General features: G+C 39.6%; 2 protein-coding genes across 8 annotated transcripts; one reads left to right on the top strand and one right to left on the bottom strand.

The window, feature by feature from the left end:
* Positions 1-107: 107 nt before the first annotated feature.
* On the top strand, positions 108-19,172 carry lrmp (lymphoid-restricted membrane protein). 5 transcript variants are annotated; one of them, XM_056748650.1, is made up of 38 exons: positions 108-460; positions 923-1,566; positions 1,689-1,799; positions 3,583-3,763; positions 4,574-4,632; positions 4,733-4,808; positions 4,920-5,078; positions 5,157-5,274; positions 5,505-5,555; positions 5,670-5,747; positions 5,854-5,910; positions 6,194-6,253; positions 6,341-6,405; positions 6,497-6,590; positions 7,015-7,152; positions 7,274-7,375; positions 7,957-8,108; positions 8,937-9,048; positions 9,526-9,802; positions 10,494-10,546; positions 11,038-11,125; positions 11,359-11,506; positions 11,931-12,003; positions 13,782-13,828; positions 14,244-14,311; positions 14,392-14,588; positions 14,833-14,911; positions 15,044-15,092; positions 15,186-15,213; positions 15,312-15,452; positions 15,790-15,924; positions 16,036-16,183; positions 16,260-16,300; positions 16,400-16,468; positions 16,567-16,619; positions 16,900-16,989; positions 17,142-17,255; positions 18,330-19,172. In XM_056748650.1, exons 2-38 carry the CDS (start codon positions 954-956, stop codon positions 18,586-18,588), a joined length of 4,383 nt encoding a protein of 1,460 aa, XP_056604628.1. In that variant the 5' UTR covers positions 108-460; positions 923-953; the 3' UTR covers positions 18,589-19,172. The 5 variants fall into 5 exon arrangements, with proteins under 5 accessions (XP_056604628.1, XP_056604629.1, XP_056604630.1 ...); XM_056748649.1 differs by having other exon boundaries at positions 109-460; positions 953-1,566; XM_056748651.1 differs by lacking the exon at positions 17,142-17,255 and having other exon boundaries at positions 953-1,566.
* A 137-nt stretch (positions 19,173-19,309) lies between these two features.
* Positions 19,310-24,920, bottom strand: dnai7 (dynein axonemal intermediate chain 7). Of its 3 annotated transcripts, none has more exons than XM_056748665.1 (16): positions 24,487-24,920; positions 24,318-24,335; positions 24,125-24,209; positions 23,872-23,963; positions 23,643-23,747; positions 23,372-23,509; positions 23,162-23,296; positions 22,969-23,072; positions 22,608-22,893; positions 22,408-22,528; positions 22,152-22,291; positions 21,396-21,576; positions 21,074-21,288; positions 20,300-20,458; positions 20,049-20,162; positions 19,310-19,931 (listed from the first exon to the last, which is right to left on the bottom strand). In XM_056748665.1, exons 1-16 carry the CDS (start codon positions 24,487-24,489, stop codon positions 19,656-19,658), a joined length of 2,172 nt encoding a protein of 723 aa, XP_056604643.1. In that variant the 5' UTR covers positions 24,490-24,920; the 3' UTR covers positions 19,310-19,655. The 3 variants fall into 3 exon arrangements, with proteins under 3 accessions (XP_056604643.1, XP_056604642.1, XP_056604644.1); XM_056748664.1 differs by having other exon boundaries at positions 22,128-22,291; positions 24,487-24,919; XM_056748666.1 differs by lacking the exons at positions 24,125-24,209; positions 24,318-24,335; positions 24,487-24,920 and having other exon boundaries at positions 22,128-22,291; positions 23,162-23,261.
* Between the last annotated feature and the right edge of the window lie 674 nt (positions 24,921-25,594).

Raw genomic sequence — 25,594 nt, 5'->3', positions numbered from 1 at the left:
TTTAAATCCCACGTTCGACCAGTTGCTTGACGTATGAATCGAATTTAAATATAATATTTTACCCATAATAGCATATATTTTTTAATAAAATGTGCATTAAATTATATCAAGTAGCAGGGAGTCAATATGTGAAAGGAAAGGTTAAGACCAGTTGGCCGCACGGTGGCAGTACGCAATAGGTTTTAACGGTTTTAACTCTCCGCCCCTGATCAGCTGTTTGACGCTTTCACGCTGATATTCGTTGATCTACTGGCGGTAATATTTGAACAGGTCCAGGTTTGGTTGGCTATCAACATACGCGTTTTAAAACTAAGCTTTTCTGATATAAATGTGTTACATGGAAAAGAAAAATACCTCATAAAATCTCGCTCGAGAGTTTTGGGTCTCCATGTTTGTATCACAATTTCAATGTGCATGACGTATGCCTAATTCTCCATTAACGTTACCTTAATTGTGACAGGTAGGTCGGCCATTTTATGTTTGTATGTTTGGTTTTTATATAATATTTATTTACTTTGACAAGAGTATTTAATTTTTAAATAACCTCAACCTTTTGTATAAAAACAATTAGCATTTTGTATCGTGATATGTCTGTATGTTTAACAGTTCAGTGACTAACGTCATTTTTCTGTTTAAAGCATTTTTATATTTGCAATTTTATTAATATAATAAGCACTTATATAAACTCTTATTTGGCAGTTATTCAACATGTGCACATGCTTTATATGGATATATATGAGGTACACTCAGTACAAAACACTATGTATGTATGAACCTTCAAGGGGACCTTTATGTATGTGTTTGTATATGGGATTAGTAAGAAAATGTTTGCTGTGGTTTAATGCTGCGTACACTTTGACGGCATAAAAACAAAGATTTATTGCACTTATAAGTATCTTATTGAACCATTTCCCTCTTGTAGATTGCGGCTTTCTCTTTTATCTCCCTCCAGCATGGATGTCGGAGTGACCCCGAGACGGCACAACCCTGTGGACAGCATCTGCCGCAAGCTGCAGACGATTCAGCGTCGAGATCAAGAGGTTAACTCGCCTTTCCAAATCCCTAAATTCCAGTCCAATAGCTACGATAGCCCTCACTCGGGCCTGCGCCTCAACCTGGAGGCCATCCTCAAAAATCGTGGCGTCCGAGCCGACGAAGACCTCGACTCCTCTTCCGGCATGCTGACCCCCACAGCCTCCCCGGGGCCAGGATCCAGCTCCCAAACCCCTCACGTCCCTTTCACCCCTGCCAACGCTACTTACACCAGCACGCTGGGTACGTTTGGCACGCTAGGGGAGAGAAAACCAGCATTCGCAACTTACAGCCGACCATTTCGCCACAATTGCTCCACCCCGGCAGCCCAGACTGGGGACCATTACTTTAATTTTACCCCACGTTATTCACAGCAAATGCAGCTGGATGGACCCGACACTGAGATCAAGATTGGGAAGCTCCAACCTCCTAGCCTGCTATCATACAATCTGAATTTTTCCTCAGACATTTCCAACATGGACAGTGAGTTGCAGTACCCGGCCCTTGTGGTTAAGAGACTTTCATTGGGTGAAGGTGAATCATCTGTTAAAGTGCTAATTTTTCAATGAGGTTTGATACGGCATTGCTTCATAAGCACTTCACTCAAATGTGACGTTATGAATGTTTCCTCTTTTCTGTTTTTGGGTTCTTGACAGGATCTCTGTTTCCCTCTGAACCCAAGAAGGAGAGCATGGCAGAGGTCAGTCTGATTTGTGAAGAAGACCTCTTGGATACCATTTTTCAGGCCTGTGACACACAATGCAGAGGTACACACATCACTCCAACTTTGCTTTTAGAGCTGGTAAACGGTTAATCGGATCCAGAATAAAAGTTTTTTTTTTTTTTTACATAAAATATGTCGGTGTACTGTCACTGCATGATTATTTTGTATTTATAAACATGTACATGTGTACCTTAAGATGTCCCCATCAATAGACTGTTACAAAAGTGATTTTATATCAATTGAAAGCACTTTAAATGTAAACAAAATGTGTACTATTCGGCTTTACGGAAAATAAAATGTCAAAGAATGCAGATTAGAAATAAAAGAAAGAATCAATTAATCAATTTAATAATTAAAACATAAAAATGTAAACAAATAAATCCCCTTTTTAATTGAGAAATGACTTATTTAAATTGTTTTATTTAACTTGTGTTTTTAAATGTAGTTTAATTCAACACTAAAACTATTATTTACATAACATAAAGATAAAAAAACATAAAAAATAAAATGTTTAATAGTAAATCTTTTTAAATGCAGATTTTAAATCGCTTCTTCAATAAGTTAAAAAAAGTGAGCCGAAAGCTGATTGGTTGCCCCCACGTGTGTACTGTCCAATGGATTTTTTTGACAAATGGATATAGAAAAGCATTTGCCAAATGTCAAAGAACAACAATTGGAAAATAGAGAGCGTCAAAGCATTTTGCAAATGCTTTTTTCCAAGCGATTTTAAACTGTGCATTAAAAATGTTTTTAATTTTTTTACGTTTTAAAGCATGAATTAAATTAACAGTTTTAAATGTTTCTGTTTATTTATACATTGTAAAAATTAAGTGTTTCATTTTTCAATTAAGCTATATTTTAATACACAAATTAAATAAAACAGTTTGAAAAGGTCTATTCATTTCTCAATTTAAAAAGTGATTTTTTTGTTTACATTTCTATGTTTAGTTATTAAATTGATCAATTGATTTGTTCTATTATTTCTTATCGGCATTCCTGGCCCTCTATATATTACTCTTTATTGTGCTTTAAATGAGTCAAATTTTCTTAGTGGCAAATAAAAAAAAAAGTAAAATTACAACTAATTTGGATTTGTGGTGAAAGCCTTTTAATATGTTTTAAATTGATTTTCGTTGTAAATATGCCTGACAAGATTGTTACACTGAGTGACATTTTAGTGGGTGTCTTATGTAAATCATGGAAAAATGTTTGATATTTATTTTTTTGCTAAGAAAATAAAATCAAAAATGCTATAAAATTAAACTTTTTTGGAGCACCAACAATTTAAAGCAGTACAACAATAATTGTTTTTTTAGGCTTAAACCCTTTTTGTCTTGACCCTGATATTAAAGAAAATGTTGAAAATCAATACACGTTTATATATATACTAAGTTATAGATAAAAATATACATGCAAATGTATCCTAAATATGTAGGTGTATGTGTTTATAAATAGAAAATTCATATGCACAGTATACAGACATATATTAAGTAAACACAAACTTTTATCACAATTAATTATTTAACAGCCCTATTTCCTCATGTTCACATAGAGATGTAGACCTTGTGATCTCTTCTCATTGAAGTCCTGTCCCCTTTCTGAAACAAGGATTCTTTTATTCCAGCCGGTCTTGTATAAAAGCTTTGGCAATCCATAATCTTAGTTCGGCATGTCGTGAGAGATGATAAAGTTCTCTCAATTTTCTCAACTTTCTGTGTATACTTTGTATTTATGCATATGCAGGGTCCGGGGAGATTCATAATGTGTTAATGTTCGGTGACTTTCAGGTCCTCTGTAGCTATAGTAACACAAAGTCTCTACCACAGGCAAAGTTTTTGTATCGCACATTGTGGACTTCCTGAGACAGACCACCTGTCGCAGTTCAGAGGACAGCGGTCTTGAGGAGCTCTGCAATATGCTGGACCCAGAGCATAAGGACATCTCTATAGACCTGGACACATATCATGCCATCATGAAGGAGTGGATTGATGACTGCCGTACCCAGGGGTACGAAGACATCTGACACAAATTTTATTGGTTTAAAGCTGATTCTCAACCAGGGGTACTTAAAGGGATAGTTCAAATGATAAATTTAATTCAATTGAATGTCATTCAAAACCTGTAAATTACTATTTCTTATGTGGAACACAAAAGAAGATATTTTGAGAAATGTTTCTTGGGTTTTGTGTCCATACAATGGAAGTAAATGGGGGTCCCAAACTGTTTGGTCACCAACATTCTTCAAACATCTTCATTATTGTTCTGGAGAAAAGAGAAAGTCATAGAAGTTTGAAATGATATGAGGATGAGCAAATGATAAAATAATCTTCATTTTTTGGTGACCTATCCGTCTAAACAGTTTTGCGAATACTTGGAAAGGTTTTGATTTAGGTTTGCAAAACTTTTAACATTTAAATGATTATCTGAAAATGTAATATTGCTGCTTTTTAAGTTTTGACAGTTTGTGTGGATGAGATTTGTTTGCCGGAGGTGGATTTTGCCGCCTTAGAATGTGGGTGGAAGTGAGAAAGTCAGTCTTCGTTTTCGTAAAACAACACAAACAAAAACATAAGAATTCTGTTGATCGATTACTGTTTATAAAGTGTCGGGTCGGTTGGAAGGAAGCTGTTGTTCTTTCATCAACAAATTTTGTGTTGTGAAATTGCCAAGTTGAATTCAGTTAAAAAACTGAACATTGCAGATTTTCATGAGTCCAGAATCACGATTCACAATCAGTTGTGATCAAAAGGCTTTTTGTTCCTGTTTTATCCCCATGACATTTTTCGAAGACATCAACCCAACTCTCCCTTTATGCAGGAAGGACTCTAAGATAGATACCCATCAGGAGTCATTCAAACTACGGGACAGTATATCCGGTAGGTTTTTCTTAACACACAAGAATGTCAGTGACTATATACTGAATAAACACTTTTTAAGGTTTGTTGATGGGAGATCTTTTTTATTTCTTTACTGTAGCGAAGAGATCTGCTTTTCTGAATATGACCTCAGGTAGCTTGGAAGCGTTCGGCGGGGAGGTTTCCAGAGCTGACCTGTAAGTGTATGAATGTTACAAAACCAACAGGGTTTGAGATGATCTGATGTTTGTTTGTCTTTTCTAGATGTACATTATGATGTATTAAGTATGTACTTGTGTTTTAAACAGAGAGACGTCCGATCTGGTCTTCTGTGTGGCAGACCTGCAGCTGAATAACCAGAAGCTCCAGGAAGAGGTTCGTAAACTGAAACAGGCCGTTGAGAACATGGAGGACACGAACCAGAAACTCATAGAAGAAAACGAGGAGCTCAAAGCGCAAGCCAAAATGTATGTGCTCTTCTTGTCTTGTCGTCTTGTGACAATTGAGAGCTACAGATATGATCTCCCATCCATCCTGTCGTTCAGGGGGCAGCAGTTACTACAGAAGGAGAAGATGCTTAATGAAGAGGTTGAAGAGATGAAGTTGAGCTTGACCTCCTCAGAAGAGTGTCGTGCTCAGGCCTATGCTCAGAGGAAGCAGATGGTGATGCGCAAAATCTTTCCACCTCACTAATAAGTTTATGTGATAAGTCATAGTTCAGATAACATACAGTTGGTTTGCATTGACATTGATAATATCACATAAACCAAGGAAACTCGTTCTTGAATTGACTTTTTAAGGATGTCCTGGTTAAACACATTTCATAAAAGTTCAGTTACAGGGGAAGGCAGAACAAACGTTTAACGGCTGCATACTTGTTTCTTTGGTTACAGGAGCGAGAAAACCAGAGTCTCATATCCAAGATTGCTGCTTTACAAGAGGAGGTATAATTTCATTCGTCCATCTATCTACCCATTCAGACACCCAGCCACACATCCCACATGAAAAATCTTATTTGAGAAATATTTGAACTTACACCTTTTCTTATTTATATTAAGAACATGAAAATCACAATGGAAGCAGATGAACTCCAGAAAAAGATGAGTAATCTCTGCGACCTTAACACCGACCTTCAGGTAGGGCCTATTTAAGTCTACTGACAAACGTACGGTCTGATTTCTCAAGAACAGCATTTAACTCTGTCAGTTTTAAAGGTATAACAGTGTATTCTTGTACATTCAGGTCCAAATTCATTCTTTTGATGCCATTCTGTCTGAGAAGGACTCCGTACTTCAGGAGGTTAGTCTGTCATATCTTTTAAACTATATGATATTCTTCCATTTGATTAATTAAGCTATATTTGTTTTTGGTAAAACCTTTTAGAAACAAACATAATTATTCGATTTTTTTCCGAGGCTGGTACTTTATTTTGGTATACATCCTAGATTGAAAAGACTACAAATTTGATGAACTTTAGGGCAGAGAAACCTGAAATAAGTGATGTTAATAAATATGCATTTTATGGTTGTTATATTTCGAAATTATATTTCGATGTCATATCAGAATTGTCCTCTTCCTCCAGAAAAACAAACAGATTGAGGAACTGAAATCAGCCATTGTGGAGTATTCCGCAGTCACAGAGGTAATCTCATTCTCCCTATCTTTCTCTATTGCTTTTTAATATCAGTTAATAATGACTAACTGTCTGTGTACGTTTTGCACACTGCAGCTGCTGAGGGCAGACAAGAATAAACTGGAGAGTCAGATGGTGATGATGCAGCCTGATATGACCATGTAAGGACCTCCTGAAGGCAAAAACTGTAGCGGATTATAAGACATGTACGGTTTGACTGCTTGTGCTCACAGAGACCATTTGTGTCCGCAGCCCCGGTCTGTCTCTTTCTGTGGCCTACAGACTTAACCAGACTAGTTCAGGTTCTCTGCAGACAGAGCTGGCACTGGCACAGAATCCTTTGGAGGTTTGCTCTGTGTGTGTCTATATGTGTGTGTTCAATTCTCTTGTTGGTCTTTGTCCCATCCACGGTTGAAGTATCTCTCTCAACTCCCACCAGCACTCATCTGCCGTTCTCTGGCCGCCCACTCTCTCTCCTCATTCCACTTCTACAAAGCACACTTAGTAACCCACACCCTCTGTGTGTGACGCACAACGAGAGGGAGTACATGTGCTTTGGGCACACCTTATCGTTTCCTATATCTTCTTTTTTGCTACTTTTTTTAAATACTGATCATAACAATGACATTGCTGCCGATTAAAGGCTCTCCTGATTTGCCAAGTGGTTGATGTCCTTGATGGAAACAACATGTTGACCCACGGGACAACATTTAAATCAACCAATCAGACCATCATATTTCAGAAATAAACGTGTGTGTGTGTGTGTGTAGGGCTTGGAGCATCTCTCATCGTCTGTTTGTTTTACGTCGTCCCTGGATGAGACTTTGGATCGTGAAGTTCTTCTGCTTCTCCAAGGCCCGTCGCCGGAGCAGATGTCTCTGGAGTTCAAATCTCTCATCAGCAGACTGGTGAATAAACTGAATTCATTTGTTTAAAAGCACCGATTCGTTTATCGTGTTCCAGACATCTACTGTAAATGCTAGTTCGTGTTGGTCCATAATCGCTGTTGAATGTTCACGGTTATTTCAGAAAAGAGAAATTGAGGAAGATGGCACGGCCTTCATCACAGCACTCAGAGGCCTTTCAGAGAGCAGTGAAAGTCAGGAGACCAACACTGACCTCAAGCTGCCGGTGAGAGTATTTCTTCTACTAAAACAAAGTCGGAGAGACATCAGACTTCTTTGTCACCATTTTCCACATTGTGGAAAGGCAGGGGCATCAACAAATGAAAATAGCACAACTATTTGTGCTATATATGCTATTTGTGATGATCCAAAATCAAATCCAAAACATTGTAATTTATACATTTAGCAAAAGCACCTTTTACCAAATATATACAGTAAGGTGAGAGGCAGTGGCAAGTCACATAGAAGCATTTGTAAATATATAAGAACTCCCTCTTTTTCTCTGAACCTTTATCCTACCCCATTGCATAACTCTGCCTGGCTGAAAATTCTCTTTGTGTGTATGTGAATTTGTGTCTGTTCAGTGGACCGCATTAGTACATGCTGTTTTCCCCGGTCAACAATGCAGGGTTATATTGCTCTTGTTCACATTCCCACAATGCACAGGGCAGTGTGCCGGGTCAGTGTAACTGTTTTTAAGAGGTCTTTAATCTTTTGTCTTATCACATGCAGGAGCCTTTGGCGGTATTACAGATTTACTGTTGGTTTGTGTTTGCTTTATGTTGTTAAACTTGTAAACTTCTGCAGGGTCTGGAGGTGCAGTTTGAGCAGAGGAGGAGCGACTGGACCCGCAGTCTGGACCAGCTGGACCAGTACACTGACTCTCTGGAGAAGGAGCTGCTGAAGATGGCAAGCAACATGCGCCGCTCTCGTACCGAAATCCTGCATCTGTCAGTTAAGTGAGTCGATTGAAGCCAATGGCTGCAGAATTAATTATGAAGAATGGACATTCTTTCATTCTATTATGAGAGGGTAAAAGAAATAAAAATGACTTGGGCATCGTGTGTCATGCCATAACCCTAATAAAAAGTGCAGGCCTTCTCTAATAAAATTCACATACAGAATCTGCATTCAGCTGCTGTCCCAACTTAACAATTCATACATTAAGACCATGGAAGATTTTAACAAAGATTTAAATTCATTGGTCAGTGCACATATTCTGTGGTACATTCAGAGGTAGCGTGGTATATCAAGATCTTATTTCGAAGAAGCAGAAGTGGACCATATCAGTCCATGTTTTTGAGAATATCCCTTGCATGGATTGTTCTGGTTGACTCCTCATGTCAAATTAGGCTATTTAACTAGCCAAAAACGGCATACTATTTTCAAGGCTGTGGTGTGTGGTATCCTGCGGATAAAAGGCACAGGGAAGTGTTATCAGTGCGAACTTTGGGAAGTCAAGGGGTTGAAGCAGCTGTGTTTAGGGGGGCCAAGGTGCACAGAGATTAGGGTAAAAGAGCAATGGGACATTCCATGGGTCTACGGAGTGGGTATAGTGTTCCTGTTTTTGTACTGTCTCAAGCCTTTATACTGTGTATCTTGTGTTGTTTTTTTGTAATATCTCTGAAAACTATTTGCATACTTCTTTACATGCGTCTGGAATCGTACATGTAAAGGTCATATTTTAAATTCCACGATTTGAAATTGCAGTGCAAAGGTGAATCAAACCTTTACCCCTGATGCATTGGGTCTACATTGGATGTAGTGGTTTGCATTTTGTTTTCTAGGGTGCAAGAGCAGGAGAATCAAAAGGTTCAGTTGCGAGAGGAACTCGATCATCTGAAGACTCCGATGGACATCCGAGAGGCCAGCACCCAAACTCCAGATCACTTACATCAGGTACTGTGCCTCATCTAATGCTACTCTCAGTATCTGCACCTGGCATATGTGCTTTAAAACTCAACCACAGTTGGATTCAGCAGAAATAAAGATGTGTTATAGCAGATCACAGATGGAATCGAGATTAACAGTCTCATTAAAAGATGCAGATAGATGCGTGTGGGAGGCAAGTGTGGTTTCGAGCCAGTTTGAAATGCACTCCAAACTTGACTTCATCTCAAACTCGTCTTAATATTTTACCATATTTGCCACATTTTTCTTAATCAGAATTTTGCTGATTCACTTTAGGGGTTTCAGTTATAATTTATAAAATGATATAATTTATATACAGCTCCAATAATCTCTTATAATAGGGATTTGGAAGTAGATGAATCTTCTTTTATCAATGTGGTTGTATTCGTCTCACAAAGCTGTTATCAGCAACTGGTTAAATGTTGTCTACGAGTTAGCATGACTGTTTAAATGTGTGTGTTTTAGGTAGTGGAAGAGCTGGATGGACCGTCTCTTGAATGGGATGAGGAATATGTGTTGTCTGAATCACCTCCCTTGGAACTTTGCTGTGATGAAGACCAGCTCCAGGTCCTAAAACAAGAGGACCTGACTGAGACCACAGAGGACCAGGAGAAGGTCCAGGAAGTCAGTGGAAGGGCTGAAGGAGAAGCTGAAGCGACACAGGATTCTGGGGTAGAGACTGAGGAGCTACAAAGACACTCTAGTCTTTCCCATACTACTTTACCAGATGAAGAATCACAAGGTGAGAACCATGAAGTGAATAATTACTTGTTTGTATCACACATAACTGATTGTTATCATTGTTGCATACAAAATTGGTGGTTTCGTTTATGATAAAAAATACTTTTAAATGCAAGGGGTTCTAACTGAGGTCTCATGGTGATGTGCATTTGAGAACTCATTGTGAAGCCCACCTAGTTGATAACAGGGTTGTATCAACTCCTCAGGGTGTATAATCTTTTAATCCCCAGTGCCACAGGGCAAAAGCCATCTCTAAAGCTAAAACACAACTTCTGGAAAAGAAGGTATTGCTCAAATATAAGACCTTATTTGGCTTTTCTTCCTCATACAATACGTTTTGCCATCTATAGCCACACTCAGTGATGTGAGGGAACATTGAGATCTCATACATTGCTTCCCTCTCAAAACTACAGACTAACCAGAGGCTTGTCGCCTCAAAAAACGAAGGTTGTTTCAAATAGCTCCGAGATGGTGAAATTTGAAATATTGTCTACCTGACTTGATTTTATTAAGGAAAATCATGTTCAATCAAAATTAAAATTATTTTTGTATTTATTCCGGTTGTAATGTTGTGTGATGTATTTTATTTTCTATAAAGTATAGAAGTTCCCCATTCTAATGTGGACTGATTTGTTATATTTTGCTTTACTTTGAAATGTGTCACTGTATTAAATGTATTTGCTTTCCTTCAGCATGTCCAGTTATGGGTGAGGGAGGAATGCAGAGGCGTTGCATGTCTCCAAAGGTAGATCTGATTGTCTCACCTTTCTTAGTAAAAAAATAGGTTGAAGTTAGTACTATGCTGGTGTATCTTATGATGCGGTTTGTGAGATCTTCCATTTAATGCAAATTGGGCCTGTAGTGGCCTATGACCATGAAGTTTATAAAGTTTTTTGGGTGACCCTATCATGTTTCAGGCAGACTTACTTTGTTCTTTTTGTCAACATGGCAATTCAGCGCATTTTTTTGCATTGGCATGATTGGTTGAGTGATGCTGGTTTTATGGAAGGATGCTACTTCCTGAATGCTGGCAGGATATAGCATTACCCTTAGAGCAAGTCTGTGTGAGCACACACACACAAGAGAATGTGTCATGATTTGCCTTGCAAATGTTTGTAGTGTGGAATTGAATCCATCATTAGTCAAAAGTAGTCAAGCCCATATGTCTCTGGGGACTTGTTCTCTGTGCTAGTTTCGTGCCTGCTGGCCTTCCAATTCTTTTTCTGGCCACTGCAGGAGGAAGCCAGACTCCCAGAATGCACTGGGCCTAAGGACGCCCACGGGCAGACTGCTCCTGTGCCTCACACCCACATTCAATGTGCTAGTAAGAGCTTTTGCTGTCTTTCTCTGCCTCATGCTCTCGATTATTTAGCACCACACTGTTCAGAATTATAGACATTAAAATGGAATTTATAAACATTCATTGTAACATTAAGCTTTTGTTTAAAATCAATTATCAAGTTTTGTTTTTGTGTTTATCTATATGGGTTTGCATTTACTCTTTCAATGCTCTTTCGTTGTTAAAGAATGCACATGCCTCGTCTCCTTCACCTCTAGATGACCAGTCATTGATCTCTGAGAATCTGCAGGAACAGGTGACATCAGTCCAAGACCTGACATACCCTCCCTCCATTATGACTTTCGATATGGTATCTCCCTCCAATGGTCACCCTGAAGCAGGAGAACCTATTTTCCTGACGGAAAGGTGAGGCACCCCGCTCATTTGCGCGCGTTCAATTTCCATACATCAGTATTGGCTGGTGGTTTTGCTTTGGCTCGCTGCTATAAGTGCTTGTTAATGATTCACCAAAAAGAAATGATGGTCTACTTTCCTTTGTAATGCCTCCCACACACTCCCCAAGATCACATTTGCCAGTCAAATGTGTGACCTCTCTTCCTGTGTGTGCGTAGAGCCGGGTTGCGTTCGCTTATTAAGCAATGACGACTAGCGACGCCATTGCCCGCTTTGCATGCTTACCATGCACCTGTGTGGCCAGGCTCGGACTGACGGCCCATCCAAGCTCTGATGGGGAGCACGGGCCGCGCTTGCATGTAGTGAGTGCATCTGCATCCAGGAAGATCAGAAAAACAATACAGTAAAGTGACCGTATTTCTTCTTTTTGGGTCAGGATCCAGAAACTAGCAACCACCATCAGCGGACCTGAGGGAGAACCCATCACAACCAACATGAGCGACTCGCAGGTCAGTAACAGGAAGCATAGGAAACTTAAGGGGAAGCTTGTTGCACTCCTAACAACACTCGACTGTTCTCCCCACTTCCTCTTCTATTGCTCTTTCTAGTCTTGCACAATCTCATCTCGTTCCTTTGCAAAAACACTTTCTGACATTGCATACTGTGAGAGAGAAGCTTTCCTACACTATGCTTCGGGCCCCTTAGTTGGCGGATTGCGAGGGATTTAGATGGCGGTAAGCAGGATCGTCTCAGGAATGTGACAATGCATAAAGGATATTATCAATGTGATCTGCTTGAGCCGTGGGTGTTAATTTTCACAGCTCTTGTGTGATGCTTTGCATGAACAGTCTAATGAAATTGATGCGAGCACATACTATTGCTGTTACACAAAGTGTTTTTCGTAAGTGTTCTTTGTCTTATTGTTCATCCAAAATTGTATACAAAACTTGAGACTAAAAGTATTTTTTAACATGAATCTACAATGTCAATCGTTGAAATTTTATTCATAGTCTAGTGCACAATGAAACAGAAAATTGAACTGTATTATTTAATTTAGTAAGCCAAAGTTATTGACATTGTCACATCTGTTTATTCATAACCAATCTCACTATCTTGTTGCAATGTTTTCTCACTTAATTTTAGTGCTTATGAGGGGTACATGGAAGTTCTTGCATTAGTTCTTTGTGCTTTTATTGAAGAATCTCTTGCTGGTGAATATCTTATTGGTCTTTATTCAGTGGTCAATTCGAGCATCTAAAGAGCAGCGTGGTTAAACAATTTTTGTGTTTCAACATTGTTTGTAGTGAATTGTCTATTAGATATAGATTTGACATAAGGAGGAAGTTGATAAACAGCGGTCAGGGTTTTCAGACGATGCCAGTAAAATGGTCAAATGTCTTATCAATATACTTAACCAACTAAGCTGAAGAATTCTGTCTTGTAATGGAAAAGGATAGGGTACCCCAAATTGGAAATTCTGTCATTATTTACTCACCCTCTTCTCATTTCAAAACCATTTAACTTTCTTTCTTCTGCAAAACACGGAAGAAGATATTAAGAAAAAAGTCTGTAACGAACAGCACAGGCACAAATTTACTTCTATTGTATGGACACAACCAATGCAAGTGAATGGGTGCCGGTTACCGGCATTCTTCAAAATATCTTCTTTTGTGTTCAGCAGAGGGAAGAAAGTCATACAGGTTTGAAATAACAAGAGTGTGAGTAAATGATGACAGAATTTTCATTTTTGTGTGAGCTATCACCTTAAATATAAATATTCTACCCAAACAGGTTCCTATAGGATGGATACAGATTTTTTTTGCCCCTTTTTCCATGCATGCATTGTGTTATCGTATTTATAACTGAATATTGTGCTCAAAGAAATGGTTGTTTTTTGCTTTAGTATGTTTGGAACGAGTATAGCACTGCCTTGCTGGATTTTACTCCCACTTTCATGAACTCTGCCAGTACAAGTGCTCTCTCCCTCCCTCTCTCAGCCTCGCATTCTCACTCTCTCTCTCTTCTTGTCCTTACCACCCTCTCTCTCTCCCTCTCTCTCTCTTTCCCTCCCTCTCTTTCTCTATCAGCTGTACAACTCTCACACGCATTATGTAATTTAGCACCTCTCTCTGAATGTCTCTCATATTTCATTTGACATGTCATGGGACAGGTATGGAGCTGTGTGTGTGATGCTTTGCATGTGATGTTAGTTATCAGAATTGTGTGCAGTGTTTTCTTTTTCGGAGTGTGTCACTGGGTCATAAAACAATGTTGTCATCTTCTGTAGAGGTTAAGCGAGGGGCAGCCTTCTGAAGTGTCTGCGAAATCAGACAGGTGAGCATTTCCTGTTTTTTGATGTTTTTGTTGTGTTGGTTTTATTATAAATATAAGCATTTCTTACTGTTGCTCATAGAGCACGATTGGGAATTTACAATCTGTAACCATGAGTATGAACATGCTGCACTAAATTATGATTCAATTAATGCATAATACTTTTGATTTTGTTTGTTATAGCTTATGCTTCTTTGGTGTCGTCTTTTTTGCTCCCTGAACGGTTAATAATGTTTTTAGTTCAAATGATTTAAAAGCTGTAATCTTACATTCGTGATCTAATAAATTCAATGAATGGCACGTATGTTCTGTGGCATACTATCACACATGGTATCTGCAAAACAACATTGTCCAACAGGATTTACATAAAAATGCATAACTACACAGTATTTCCTCATTATGTATTGTTTGTGTCTAGGAATGTCTTGTTGCCATTAGTGGAGGAAGAGGAGGCCATGCCAGAGGTGGCAGGGGGGAAGTCACCAGGTAGATGAAAATAAAACATTTGATCGAGTTCACTGTTGACATAGAGCAACAAAGACTTGTTTCTTTCTTTGTCTCTCCAGACAAAAATAAGTCAGACAGTAAAGAAACTGTAGGAGCACCTACTTTAAACTCCACGACTTCCCCATCAAAAGATCCTTCTGACAAAGCAAAGGATGTGACCGCCAAGCCAACAGTGAACGGAAGTGATCTTTCAAAAGTCCCCGCAGCGCCAGACTCCAAAATAGACCTCCTGGCTTTGAAGAACAAGCTCAAGAAGGTAAGAATTTGGGAAGTGCCGGGTTGTGAGATGTGTTCTATACTTTTACAAAATTCCTTTACTGGTTTTATGCATCAACTAGCCAAAAACACGTTTATTTGAGTTATGTTAAGAAGACTCTGTCTTGTCAATGTTTAAAACATGTCATCTGATGCTCCGTGTGAACTAGCACGGTACAATCATTTTACATTTAAGGTGTCACAGACACTCAGTAACCATAACAAAATAATGTAATGGCTTGTAGGAAGTGACCCCCAGTATGGATGCTGCTGAGAAGCCAAAAGCTCAAGAGGGCAGTGTGACTGCAGTTGCCACAGAAAAGGGTTGATACGTTTTCTTATCTTCTCTCTCTCACTTCTGATTTTTCTGAACATGTAATGCTAAGTCTTATACTACTTGGAATGCTAGTTCTAGTGCTGTGTATTTATAATCTTTCATTCCAATCTCTTTCTAAGGTGATGCACCAGTTGCGTCGGAGACTGCCACCAACGATGACAAGAACAGGTTAAGTATTGGTTTGATATCCATAAATTTTAACGTGATTAAGCATGTCTTTGACTCACTGGGCATAATCGTGACTGTCAATTTTGTCTGCAGCCAGTCGCATAATGACAAAGAGATTGAGGTGAGGTGTTTTTCCCGTTTATTTTAGTGTTTTACTATTTAACCATTATAATGAAAATGGTTGATGAACTACATTTTTCCCTTGTTCACCTCTGCCAGGCGGAGTTCCACCGGCTATCTCTAGGCTTCAAATGTGACATGTTCACCCTGGAAAAGAGGCTCCGGTTGGAGGAGCGTTCCAGAGATCTGGCCGAGGAGAATGTCCGTAAGGAAGTTACCAGCTGTCAAGGGCTGCTTCAGGTCTGTGTTGGTTCACATGCTTATTTCTTTTTTTAAAGAAAAGATGTCCTCTGCTTAATTGATTTTCTCTGTTCAGAAAACTGCATTTTTTTTGAGTTCAGACAAAACACGATTATGCAGGAAGTAACACAAAATGACCATTAATATAACTTAATATAGCATGCACGGCTCCAAAAATATGGAAGGGAGTCCAAATTTAATGCAGTTCGTCATATTTCTTTCTCTCTTGTTCATTGGTTTTGAGGATGAGAGCATTGTCCCTGTAATCTGCCTATGACTTTCTTGCTATCATCCTGTGACCTTACAAGAACAACTCATTTTGTGGTTGTTTGTATAGGCCCTGATCCCACGATGTGAGGAGGACATCCAGTCAATGGAGATCATTCAACGCTTGCAGAAGAACCTGGAGGTCCTTGTCCAGTCCATGACCAGAGTGTCTAGCCGTTCAGAGATGCTCGGGGCCATTCATCAGGTTAGTGTGTTACTGTTCCTTGATTGATTCCTAGTGTTTAATTAACCCAAAGACAAACTTCATAAGGAGCAAAGTAGCATGCAAGTTTACCTTAAACTTTGTCCTTTGTAGGAGAGCAGGGTGGGTAAAGCCGTGGAGGTGATGATTCAGCATGTGGAGAACCTGAAGAGGATGCACACCAAGGAGCATACGGAGCTGTTGGAGCTTAGGGAGAACCTTTCGCCGAACGAGAGGTCATTTGGGTCCCAAAATGAAAGGGGTAATGCTTGAACGAACACACTGTGAACACACGATCCTCTTGAGTTTGTCTTGATTACGTTTTTTTTGTCTTGCAGAGGATTTTAGAAACAAGAAGTCAACCGCACAACTTTTCAAAGTAAGTTGAAGGCATATGCAGCGCACCATTTAGAGGACCAATTAGTTTTTGCATATACATACCTGTGTATATACGGTATGTTTCTTTTTTTGTCCTAAGGTCACTAGCCGACGCATTAGTATAGCTTCCCTTCCCCGTAGTGGTGCCGGACACACTCACTTTGACACGGTGAGGTGTTGCAGAAAGATACATTAAAGTAGATAGAAAAAGTAAAATAATTTTCATTAATTCGTTTTACGAATTGTTTTTATGATCGTTACTAACAGACCAAAGAAACGGCAGAGACAGAGCCAGACAGACTTTCCCGCCGGTCACCAAGGTAAGTAGTGACAAATTAAGACACTTAACAAACGCATCTTATTGTTCACTGTGGCTGTAAAGTCTCAAAGCGAGAACTAAAGTGAATAAAGCATCTTTTTGGCAGACGCAAAATAAACTGCAGGTATACATTTGTAAGTTTGATCAGTAGGATTTGAATGACCTTGGTGTTGCTAGTGCAATACAGCAGATGGTGCCGCTTGTGCTACAGGAACCATATCCATATCTGGTCTTGGCACTGTGAGAATGGATGTCATGGTTTTGTGTCGACCACTTTACAGGCATATGGCAGCAGGCAAGAGGCCACCGCTTAGGCGCTTCATTAGTTCTGGTACTTGGGCCGACATTGACGAGCCCGTTCTGATGAATAGGTAAGGTCTCTCGTAAGGGACAGTACCCGTGTGCTGTTCGTCTTTCGTCCGATGTCAAATGTGCCGCCGAAAGATCATTGCATGCAGAGCCACAACAGATGTCCAAACAGTAGGCGTTAATGCAGGGTTTCAGCGTTGTGCACTTTGCACAGGTATGGAAGCGACACAGACTCCCACTCAGAGGAGGAGCGGAAGGAGGAACTACAGGAGAACCGGCGGGCTAGCATAACGCAACTAATTGCCTCCTTCATAATGCCAGGCCAAACGTTAGTGGACCGATCGCCTCCATGTATCTCTGTTTACTTTTCTGCTTCCGAGCTACAAATTGAGGGCTTCCTGTTTATAGTGTTTCCTCTGCTGGCTCACCAAGGTTTGGAAAATCTAAGCAGCTATGAAAAGCACACCTGTGCAGTTTGCCAGCTTTGCTTTTTTCTTCAACACAATGAAGTAAACACACTGCATGTATTCAGCTAAACAGCCCAACTGTGGTTTCATAACAATTAGACATGCAGTCTGCTCAAGAGACTCAAGTTGAATTGTTTTCTCTCCACAATGGTGGACCAATATGTTCAGTTAGGCAATGTATTCTGATCCCACAGTTGTGAGCTGACAATCTTTTTTCTTAAGAACTCAGCACTCCGGACTTGTTCAAACCTTTACAGTGTTTATCTTGTTATCTGTTGTCTTCACGCTGAAAGATATATTCTCTATGATATCAGTTCTTGTGCACAAAAATTCTTGCAGTAACAGCTGTTATTTTCCACATTCACTCCCGTCGTAGCCATCTTTAAATACAGATCAAAAAATCATCTCTATTATTATCTGCACTGTGTTGTGTTAAACATGATACAATTCTTAATTTGGCTTTGTTGGTTGGAGACCACCTTTGTATGTTTTATGACTCCTAGGGCCCAAAACACACTAAGTATGAGCTAGAATACTAAGAAGCTATACAACCTATCTTTCATGTTTTGCCTTGTAAAATGTGTAAGAGGCGGAGCCCACCCACGCAAGTACAATGAATTCTTAGTATTGCCAAGGTGTCCTATTGAGCACAAACATAAACTATGTGCTTAGATTTCTCTTAGTAGATCTTGCTATTTGAATATTAACTACTGATTAACAACCAAAATAACGCAAAAACATGCTGTGTAATGGTCCGCATTCATTTTTTCATAAGAGTATGTTTTTGGCCTTAGAATGAATGTATACATATTTGTCTCTCCAGCAGATGTTTCTTCATGATTACAAAAACTATTAACTCTTTCTTTCCTGCTTTAGCCTAAAAACACTCTGCTTCACATCGCTAAATGTATTTTGTTGCTTTTTTATAAATTTAGCCCAAGTCCCAGCCCAACAGAACTAGCCCCTCCCACTTTGACGGAGGTGAGACCCGCAGTGACCAGAGGCACCAGGAGCGTTTGGATATGGTTGGCTTTGTTTGTAGTACTAGCTACTCTCCTGGCCATACTGGCGAGCCTGATGTTACAGCCTAGAGTGGATGCCGCTCCTGTGGGTACGGGGGACTCCTGGAAGACCATCCAGCAGATTCTGTGGCCCTACACGGGGATGAGGTACAACGGGCAGCCTCCTGTGTGATGCGGGGGTTCCCAAGGCCACAGCAGAAGGTCTTAGGGAGGATGCTGTCATGATTTGCGTAAGAGACATTCAGAAAGACCTCAAATTTTGAGTGCCAGTAGTACTCCCTGTGACAGGAGAAGTGGGTGTCTGAAGATGGATGTGCTGGAATATTGGACAGCTAGGAGCCTTGTAGAAATGCTGTGTACACCGTACGTTGTCGTGTTGGCTATTAGTTGTATGAGACACTCGGACAATCAGTGATGATTTGCAACATGATGAAATTTGCTGTCTGCCCTCAAAAAACGCTGCCTGAAAGGCGTGCCTTTTTTAAAGACATTTCCTTCATTTTTCAAATTGATCAGTGTATTTTTATGAGCAGTTTGAAAGAGTATTTAGATGCTATTTTAAAAAATATTTGTTAACTTATTATTTTACAGGTTTACTGCTGTAGAAATCCATGTACTTTTTTGATATCATTAACTGTTACAAACACTTTTTATTCAGTTGAAGCTGTTGGTTTGGTGTTCAATGTTAGGAAATCACATGCTTTTGTATGTTTCAAAGACGGAGAAAACTTTGCACAATAAAAGAAACTGATCTTACATTTCTTACGATTTACTTCAGAAAAACAGAGATTCATATTTTGCTTTTAGAAATTATAAAATTATACAGACACATGTCCAGTCCCCACATGTTCTTAATGGTGGTTCTCATTAAATTCTCACTACTGCTATAGCAAGTATTTCATATAATGGAGTTGTTGGAAAATCATCATAAAATCTCTGCAATAGCGTTTCATGCTAATTGTTATAACTTTTTTTGATTAATTACAGATTTGTTTGCTTAACATTTTTAATGATGACAAAAAATTATAATACGTGTTATCTGGGTGAATTTGTCATATAGGTACAAAGCATGAATTCAAGTTGCAGTCAATACGTCTCACAGATCTCAATTGTTAAATCCAGACGTTCTTTAAAAAAAAAGAAGTTACTGTGGTGTCATCAGAATGATGACAATGTTATCATAGATGTTCTGCGTGCTTGTATGCTTTTTGTGTTTCTGGATCTCTGTGCCTTCTCTTTTCAGGAGTATGTAAGCATGCGTGTTGCACACAGGAGCCTCTGTACAGCATCTGTGTAAAGATAGTGAGATTGCAGCATTTTCTCTTGGCCTTCAATACTCGTGTCCTGTCTGAGCATGTGCAGAAATGTGGAGTGGAACTCGCTGCCCTCGGCCAGCTCAGGAGAGAAACTGTCATCGTGCTCCTTCATCTTCAGACGCTGACTCCTTTGAGCGCCCAGCAGATATAGAGACCACGCTTTCTCTGCCACAGGCCCCGCCTCCAACTGCTCACATGCCTTTGAGGGGGCGTTAAATATTAAAGGTACCTGCTTACCAAGAATTCAGCCTATAGATATGATTAAGTTGTCTATTGGATATGTTGTCTGTCTATAAGAGTGCAAAACGTTCAGTACCTGAAGAACAAGATGCTCTTGTCCACATTGGGAGTTCCAGCGGCTCCAGGAAAATCCCACGGCTGAGGACATTAGGGCCATTTGTTCATACACTGTGTGTTCTATTAATGGGTCCTAGAGATGAAAAATCAAGACACCAAAATTATAGATTACCAGAAATATAGTCACATTATCAGAAACGAGCATTTATAACCATTTCATTTGCATAATGTCTGTTGTTGTATAAACTAAAAGTAAAGTGCCAACATTACCTTTGAGTTGATGCTGACATACTTGTCCGAATACTCGTTTACAAATACATTAATGCCGGCTCTTTTCATGGCCTTCTGGAGTGCTGATGGACTCATCCATTTGCCCAACAGATGATCCAGTTCCTTTGCGTTCTCCACATGAAGCATGCACTCCTTACCCTAAAAGACAAACCGTTTAGTGATGTTTCTAGTAAAAAAATGTATATGCATGTGCAGGGCCGGCCCAAGCCTTTACAGGGCCCTAAGCAGAATTTGATTTGGGGGTCCCTCTTTGCCCCCAATACAATCGACTATTGTCAATGTTTGATTATTTGCATGCGCACTTTAAACCTATCACACCCAATTATTTTAATAATAGATGCTTTTGGGGTCTAGGAATGTCATAAAAACAAAATCACATAAACCAAGTGCATTGTGATTGTCAAAACATTTGATTTGCCTTTAAATTTTGAGCATAGACCATAAAGAGGTTGTGGAATTTATTGTTCAATGCATTCTGAGAAAAAAATGCATGTCGTGGATATGTCACAAAAAATGCTCTTTGGGGGCCTTTAGTGGCGGCAAGGCCCTAAACAGTCGTTTTATTTGTCATATAGTCAACTTAATCATTGTACGCTTGGAACTGTGCAATGCTGCCATTAGTTTCAGGTTGTTTTAATTCAAATCCATCCCCAAAGCTTGGTTTGTAATATAAATAACTGAAGAAATCTTTATTGAAGGGGTTATATTGGTCTTATTTACATTCAAAAGTAATCTTAGGGCTCTATATCTTGCCTTGACAGTAATGCTGATTTCAATAAGAGCTCCAGTGATGGTGAACAGTGCCGAGTCTTTCCCCAGCGGCCTCAGTTCCCAGGACTGAAAGGGCATGTTTGCGTGAGACTCCTGCAGCAACGTGAAGGTGTAGAATGCGTTCATCTGAAAGGAGATGCTGCGGGCTTCTGGGTCATAAGACGTCTCGGAGATGCAATCCGTTCTCCAGTGCTGACCTACAGTGACCAATAAGAAAGGGTTTAAAGGAGCAGGAAGTGTGGCATCTTGTTATTCTGCTACACAGTACTTAGAAGAACGTAGTATTTATACTGCATATCCTCACCGATGGGATCCCAACGTGCCACTTGAGGCTCCTCCAGGAACATTAGCGAGTCAGGTAGAGTAACAGTGACCCCTACTGGTAGGAAGGCAACATCACCGTCTTCATCCAGCCTCACCGAGGTAGAACTTTGAACACGAGACAGCTCTGGGTAAGGGAAGGTCTGGAGACCTGTCTCCAACAACTGTAAATAAACACACAGTTAATTCACATTTGTCTCTTATGTCTATCTTAAACTATCTTATAGATCGTTTCATCGGATGCGCGCGCGCCTGACCTGACACACAATTCCGGTTTGTGTTTGTCTAGTGTCTAATGATATAACTATTCGTATTTTATTTAATTGTTAATGTTATTTGGAATTATTATTTTATTGTATTATAATTGCATTAAATAAACGATTTGTTGAATTTTATTCGATGTTTATTTTATCAAAAAGATGGTTCCTGTGGTTCTGTCGCACTTAATCAAACCGTTTGGCACAGTGACATCTAGCGGTTCAACTTGGTATCGCAGTCTAAATTCACAATGTTGGGGGCGAGTTTAGTCGTTACGGTTCCTCTCGGTTCCATTTGATTGTTATAAGAGATAATCTACACGCACTCTTTTGTTTGTTAATGTGTACCGGAAGTTAAATTGGGGTCGGAAAAGTGCGCATGCGCAGTAACGTTTGTTTGTATTAAGACGAAACCGTCTATATCTAAGCTATATTTTTGAGTACATCTTGTAGTCCACCTCTCTCATTTCCCAACCCTTCACCATATGAGACTGGGGTGGTATATGGAAAACATCAAAGTAGAAGACTCCGCCCAGGGGTGTGTATTGCTGCAGGTCTACTATATGCACTTCAGAGTTGTCAATCACAGGTTCGGGTGGTGATGGGGGGTTGCTATTTTGATCTAGAGAGAATGAAGCAATACACCATTAGAGGTCACGTTCTTTTCATCTGTTTGGTTACAGGAATAAATAACATGAAGATCAGAGAGTAGTGGATGAGGTAAAGGTGACATCCAACCAGCTGCGACTGCCGTGGTGAGTTCCTCTGCCGTGGTCTCCGTCTGACCACTTTCTCCTCCTAACAGCTTTATTGAAGAGCTCTTTCTTCCCTCCTTATATGAGTTCACACTCACAGCACTCTGACGAACAAACACTGTTATGTTAACACGGCAGCAAAACGCACTATAAAACAAGCACTTGATCATTTTTTATCATTACCTTCCTGCTCTCCGATCGGAGCGATTTCTGTTCCTCCTCCACCTGCTTTGGGTTTGCTGCTTCATCTTCCTCTATGTTGTCGACCTGTTCTGCTATAAGGACTTCGATCGGAGGTGTCCCAGCGGCCCTCATCATTGACTTCTTTTTCTGAATTTGTTCTCGCTCACTATAGTGGGACAGGTGGTCGTACCGTGTGTGAAGGATCCGGACGGCGACGTCACTCACTAACAGTGTGTTCGGCAGCTCAAAGCCCAGACCCGCCTCATGGAACCGAACACCTTTGTTTCTAAAAACGTGAGAAATAAAGTGTTTTTTTTTTTTGTCAGGATTATATAAAATGTGGACATGAAGAAAGACAAACCTTAATTTTTTGATGAAGTTTGCCCACAGACAGAGAGTGATGTTTACATCCTCGACAACAGTCTGCATGTTGCCGGTTTCAATGTCAATATGAGATTTCGCGCACTAGATGGTAAGCAAAAACATGAACATTATAATGTATCCTGCGATAGAATGGAGTTGAGCTGTGTTTTGTGAAACGGCAAAACTCTCACCTTCAGAATCTCCTCTGTGGCCTTATCCAGTTTAACGTGGATGAGTTTCTGTAAAGTCAGAAGTGTTTCTCGATACTGCTGAGCGGCACAGGGCTCTGGACTGTCACTCAAAAGAAAGTCCAGTTCGTCTGTTAGCTGTGCAAAAGAAATCTCAAGAAAATAAGATGTACGTATGTAATAAACTAGTATAATCCAGAATGCCGGCCTCACCTGAAGAGCCAGAGTGCATTTCTCCAAGTCCCGCTGGATTTGAGTTTCTGAGTCTTCTCTCCATAAAGTGATAAAGGAGTTGATTTCTGTTTGCACGGATGGATCTGGACTGCCATCACAGCGCATATATCGATCCCACTATAAACACCAAAGATCATCTCAAAACTCAAACTATAAATCTATGCAGGTGCCTATTTTTAATAAACACACACTTTTTGAGTATGTGATGTCTTGAAGAAACTTAATAATTTAAACCTTACAAGTCTTGTACCTTCGCTTTCTCCGTGCATTCAGATTCCCATGAGATGACTGCAGTGTGATTCTCATCTAAAATATGGCGTAGTTCATTTAACTCGTCTTCTCTGCGTTCCCTGTCCTGTGGCACAAACGATAAGACATCGATCAATCATACTTAAATGTGTTTTAAACTATTTATATATACAGTACAGCTCTAAAGCCTACTGCTTGGAATACTGCTTGAATGTTAAATGGTAGCAGACCTTTAACTCAAGTATCTCTTGTTTCTCATACTCGATTCGCTCTCTTTCCAGCCTTTCCTGTTCGTCGCGCTCAGCAATGAGACGAGATTCTTCTACACAGGCAAACTTATGAGCATTTAGAAACTGTGTCTTGAATACAGTAGATCAAACATGAATCACATGGTTTTGGTCAAATTTCATATACTTAAGGCTGCGGATGTGACAAACGTACTGAATGAAAGCATGAATAATGCTTGTTCTCATGCAGGTTTACCTATCTCTCTCTGTCTCTGCTCCTCTGCTTCTCTCTGCAGTCTCTCTTTCTCTGCCTTGCTGATCCTCCCTCCTTTCTTCGCAGACTGTAGAGAAGAAGAAATGCAAACCATTTATTTAAGAAAAGTTTATTCCGACTTTTAACTAATCATTGTTGAATTTACCAACGGCTTTACTAATGTCAAACAACGTACCTGTCTTTCTTTTGGTGGCTGTTAAAAGAAAACATTGAAGAACAATGTGAGAAGTAAACATGTAAACAAATTATGCACTAAGAAAATATGTTTCTATAAAAAGATACTGTGTATTTAAAAAAAAACGTGCGTTTATTTAGATAAGAAACATTGGTAAAGCTCGACTCACCATGTTCACAAGCTCTCATGTATCAGAGGCTAAGCGTCCTGTCACCAAGGCAACGACGCACGCTTGCTCATAAGCGTACAGACCAGGGAAATTAGCCCAAAGACAAGACAATAATATGAAAAACCAGGCCAACAAATATATTATTAACCCCACCACGATACAAGAGTAGAATTTTGTTGCCTTTCTAAATAAAGAAGCTTTATGAAGGCGTATTATTACTGCCCCCTGGTGGTACTCAACGATGGTGCAATAACGCCTAATAACACAAGATGGCACGAGAATCGTGTTCGCTTATACACGACACAAAATATTTGATGTGCACCTCAGAATACTTCCTTTAAACACCGTGTTTGTTTAGTTTTATTTAATGGAGTTTCTCGTATTAATCATGGATGTTGTATCTGTAGTTTTAAGAGCCCAACTGACATCGTGTTCAACAGGTCCCAAAATGAGAACTTCAAATATCATGTTTTTTTATTGTGCATTTTAATTAATATCAATCAAACTGCAATTGTTTTGATTTAAGCCATAATAAAAAAATATGCCTAAATAACACAATAAAATGCCGATAGCATAATAAAAGCATGGTTTTTGATTTTTTTTGTTGCTGAGGTTTGCACATTTTTCCTGTTATTTACAGATTGAGTTATAAACCCACTTTCTTCGTCTATTTTGAAGTTTAAACTTTTCTTATCCCTCAGAAATTAATAGTAAGGGTAAATGTTACAGACTATAGTTGTAATGTCAAAGAAAATCACACTTACTAGTTAAGTGTTATTATTACTTGAAATTGCATTGTTCAGTCTATGTCCTTATCTGCTTAACAGTGGCATCTCGAGTTAAGTTTTGTTCAGAAACATATGCAGCGGTCCCTAAAGATGTTCTACACCGTAATTCTTCAGGTGGGTACATCCTTCTGTCACGAGATTGGTAAACTTTAGTCAGTCTCCTAAAAGTATCACCGTGAGTTTCTTGTATTTGCATATATTTGAGTTTTTACTGACCATTGAGAGGATTCTTGAGAAACGCTGGCACATCCAGCATTTTGGGAACCTGTCCATACAGCCAGGCTGTTCTTCACTGCATTACGCTGTACAGGTCTGTTCTT

Source organism: Triplophysa dalaica, chromosome 5 (assembly GCF_015846415.1).
Source record: "Triplophysa dalaica isolate WHDGS20190420 chromosome 5, ASM1584641v1, whole genome shotgun sequence".
NCBI lineage: Eukaryota > Metazoa > Chordata > Actinopteri > Cypriniformes > Nemacheilidae > Triplophysa > Triplophysa dalaica.
The sequence above is the reverse complement of the archived record's forward strand: the minus strand, read 5'-3'. Positions and strand labels throughout refer to the sequence as shown.

What these genes read in the sequence shown, in the direction of transcription:
- lrmp (XM_056748650.1), top strand. Translation starts at nt 954, where the DNA reads ATGGATGTCGGAGTGACCCCGAGACGGCACAACCCTGTGGACAGCATC. An exon ending in AGTATTCCGCAGTCACAGAG is followed by an intron (nt 6,254 to 6,340) that starts GTAATCTCATTC and finishes TGCACACTGCAG; the next exon opens with CTGCTGAGGGCAGACAAGAA. An exon ending in CACCCACATTCAATGTGCTA is followed by an intron (nt 11,126 to 11,358) that starts GTAAGAGCTTTT and finishes CTTCACCTCTAG; the next exon opens with ATGACCAGTCATTGATCTCT.
- dnai7 (XM_056748664.1), bottom strand. An exon ending in TCCGATCGGAGAGCAGGAAG is followed by an intron (nt 22,529 to 22,607) that starts GTAATGATAAAA and finishes TTTGTTCGTCAG; the next exon opens with AGTGCTGTGAGTGTGAACTC. An exon ending in CACCACGGCAGTCGCAGCTG is followed by an intron (nt 22,292 to 22,407) that starts GTTGGATGTCAC and finishes CATTCTCTCTAG; the next exon opens with ATCAAAATAGCAACCCCCCA.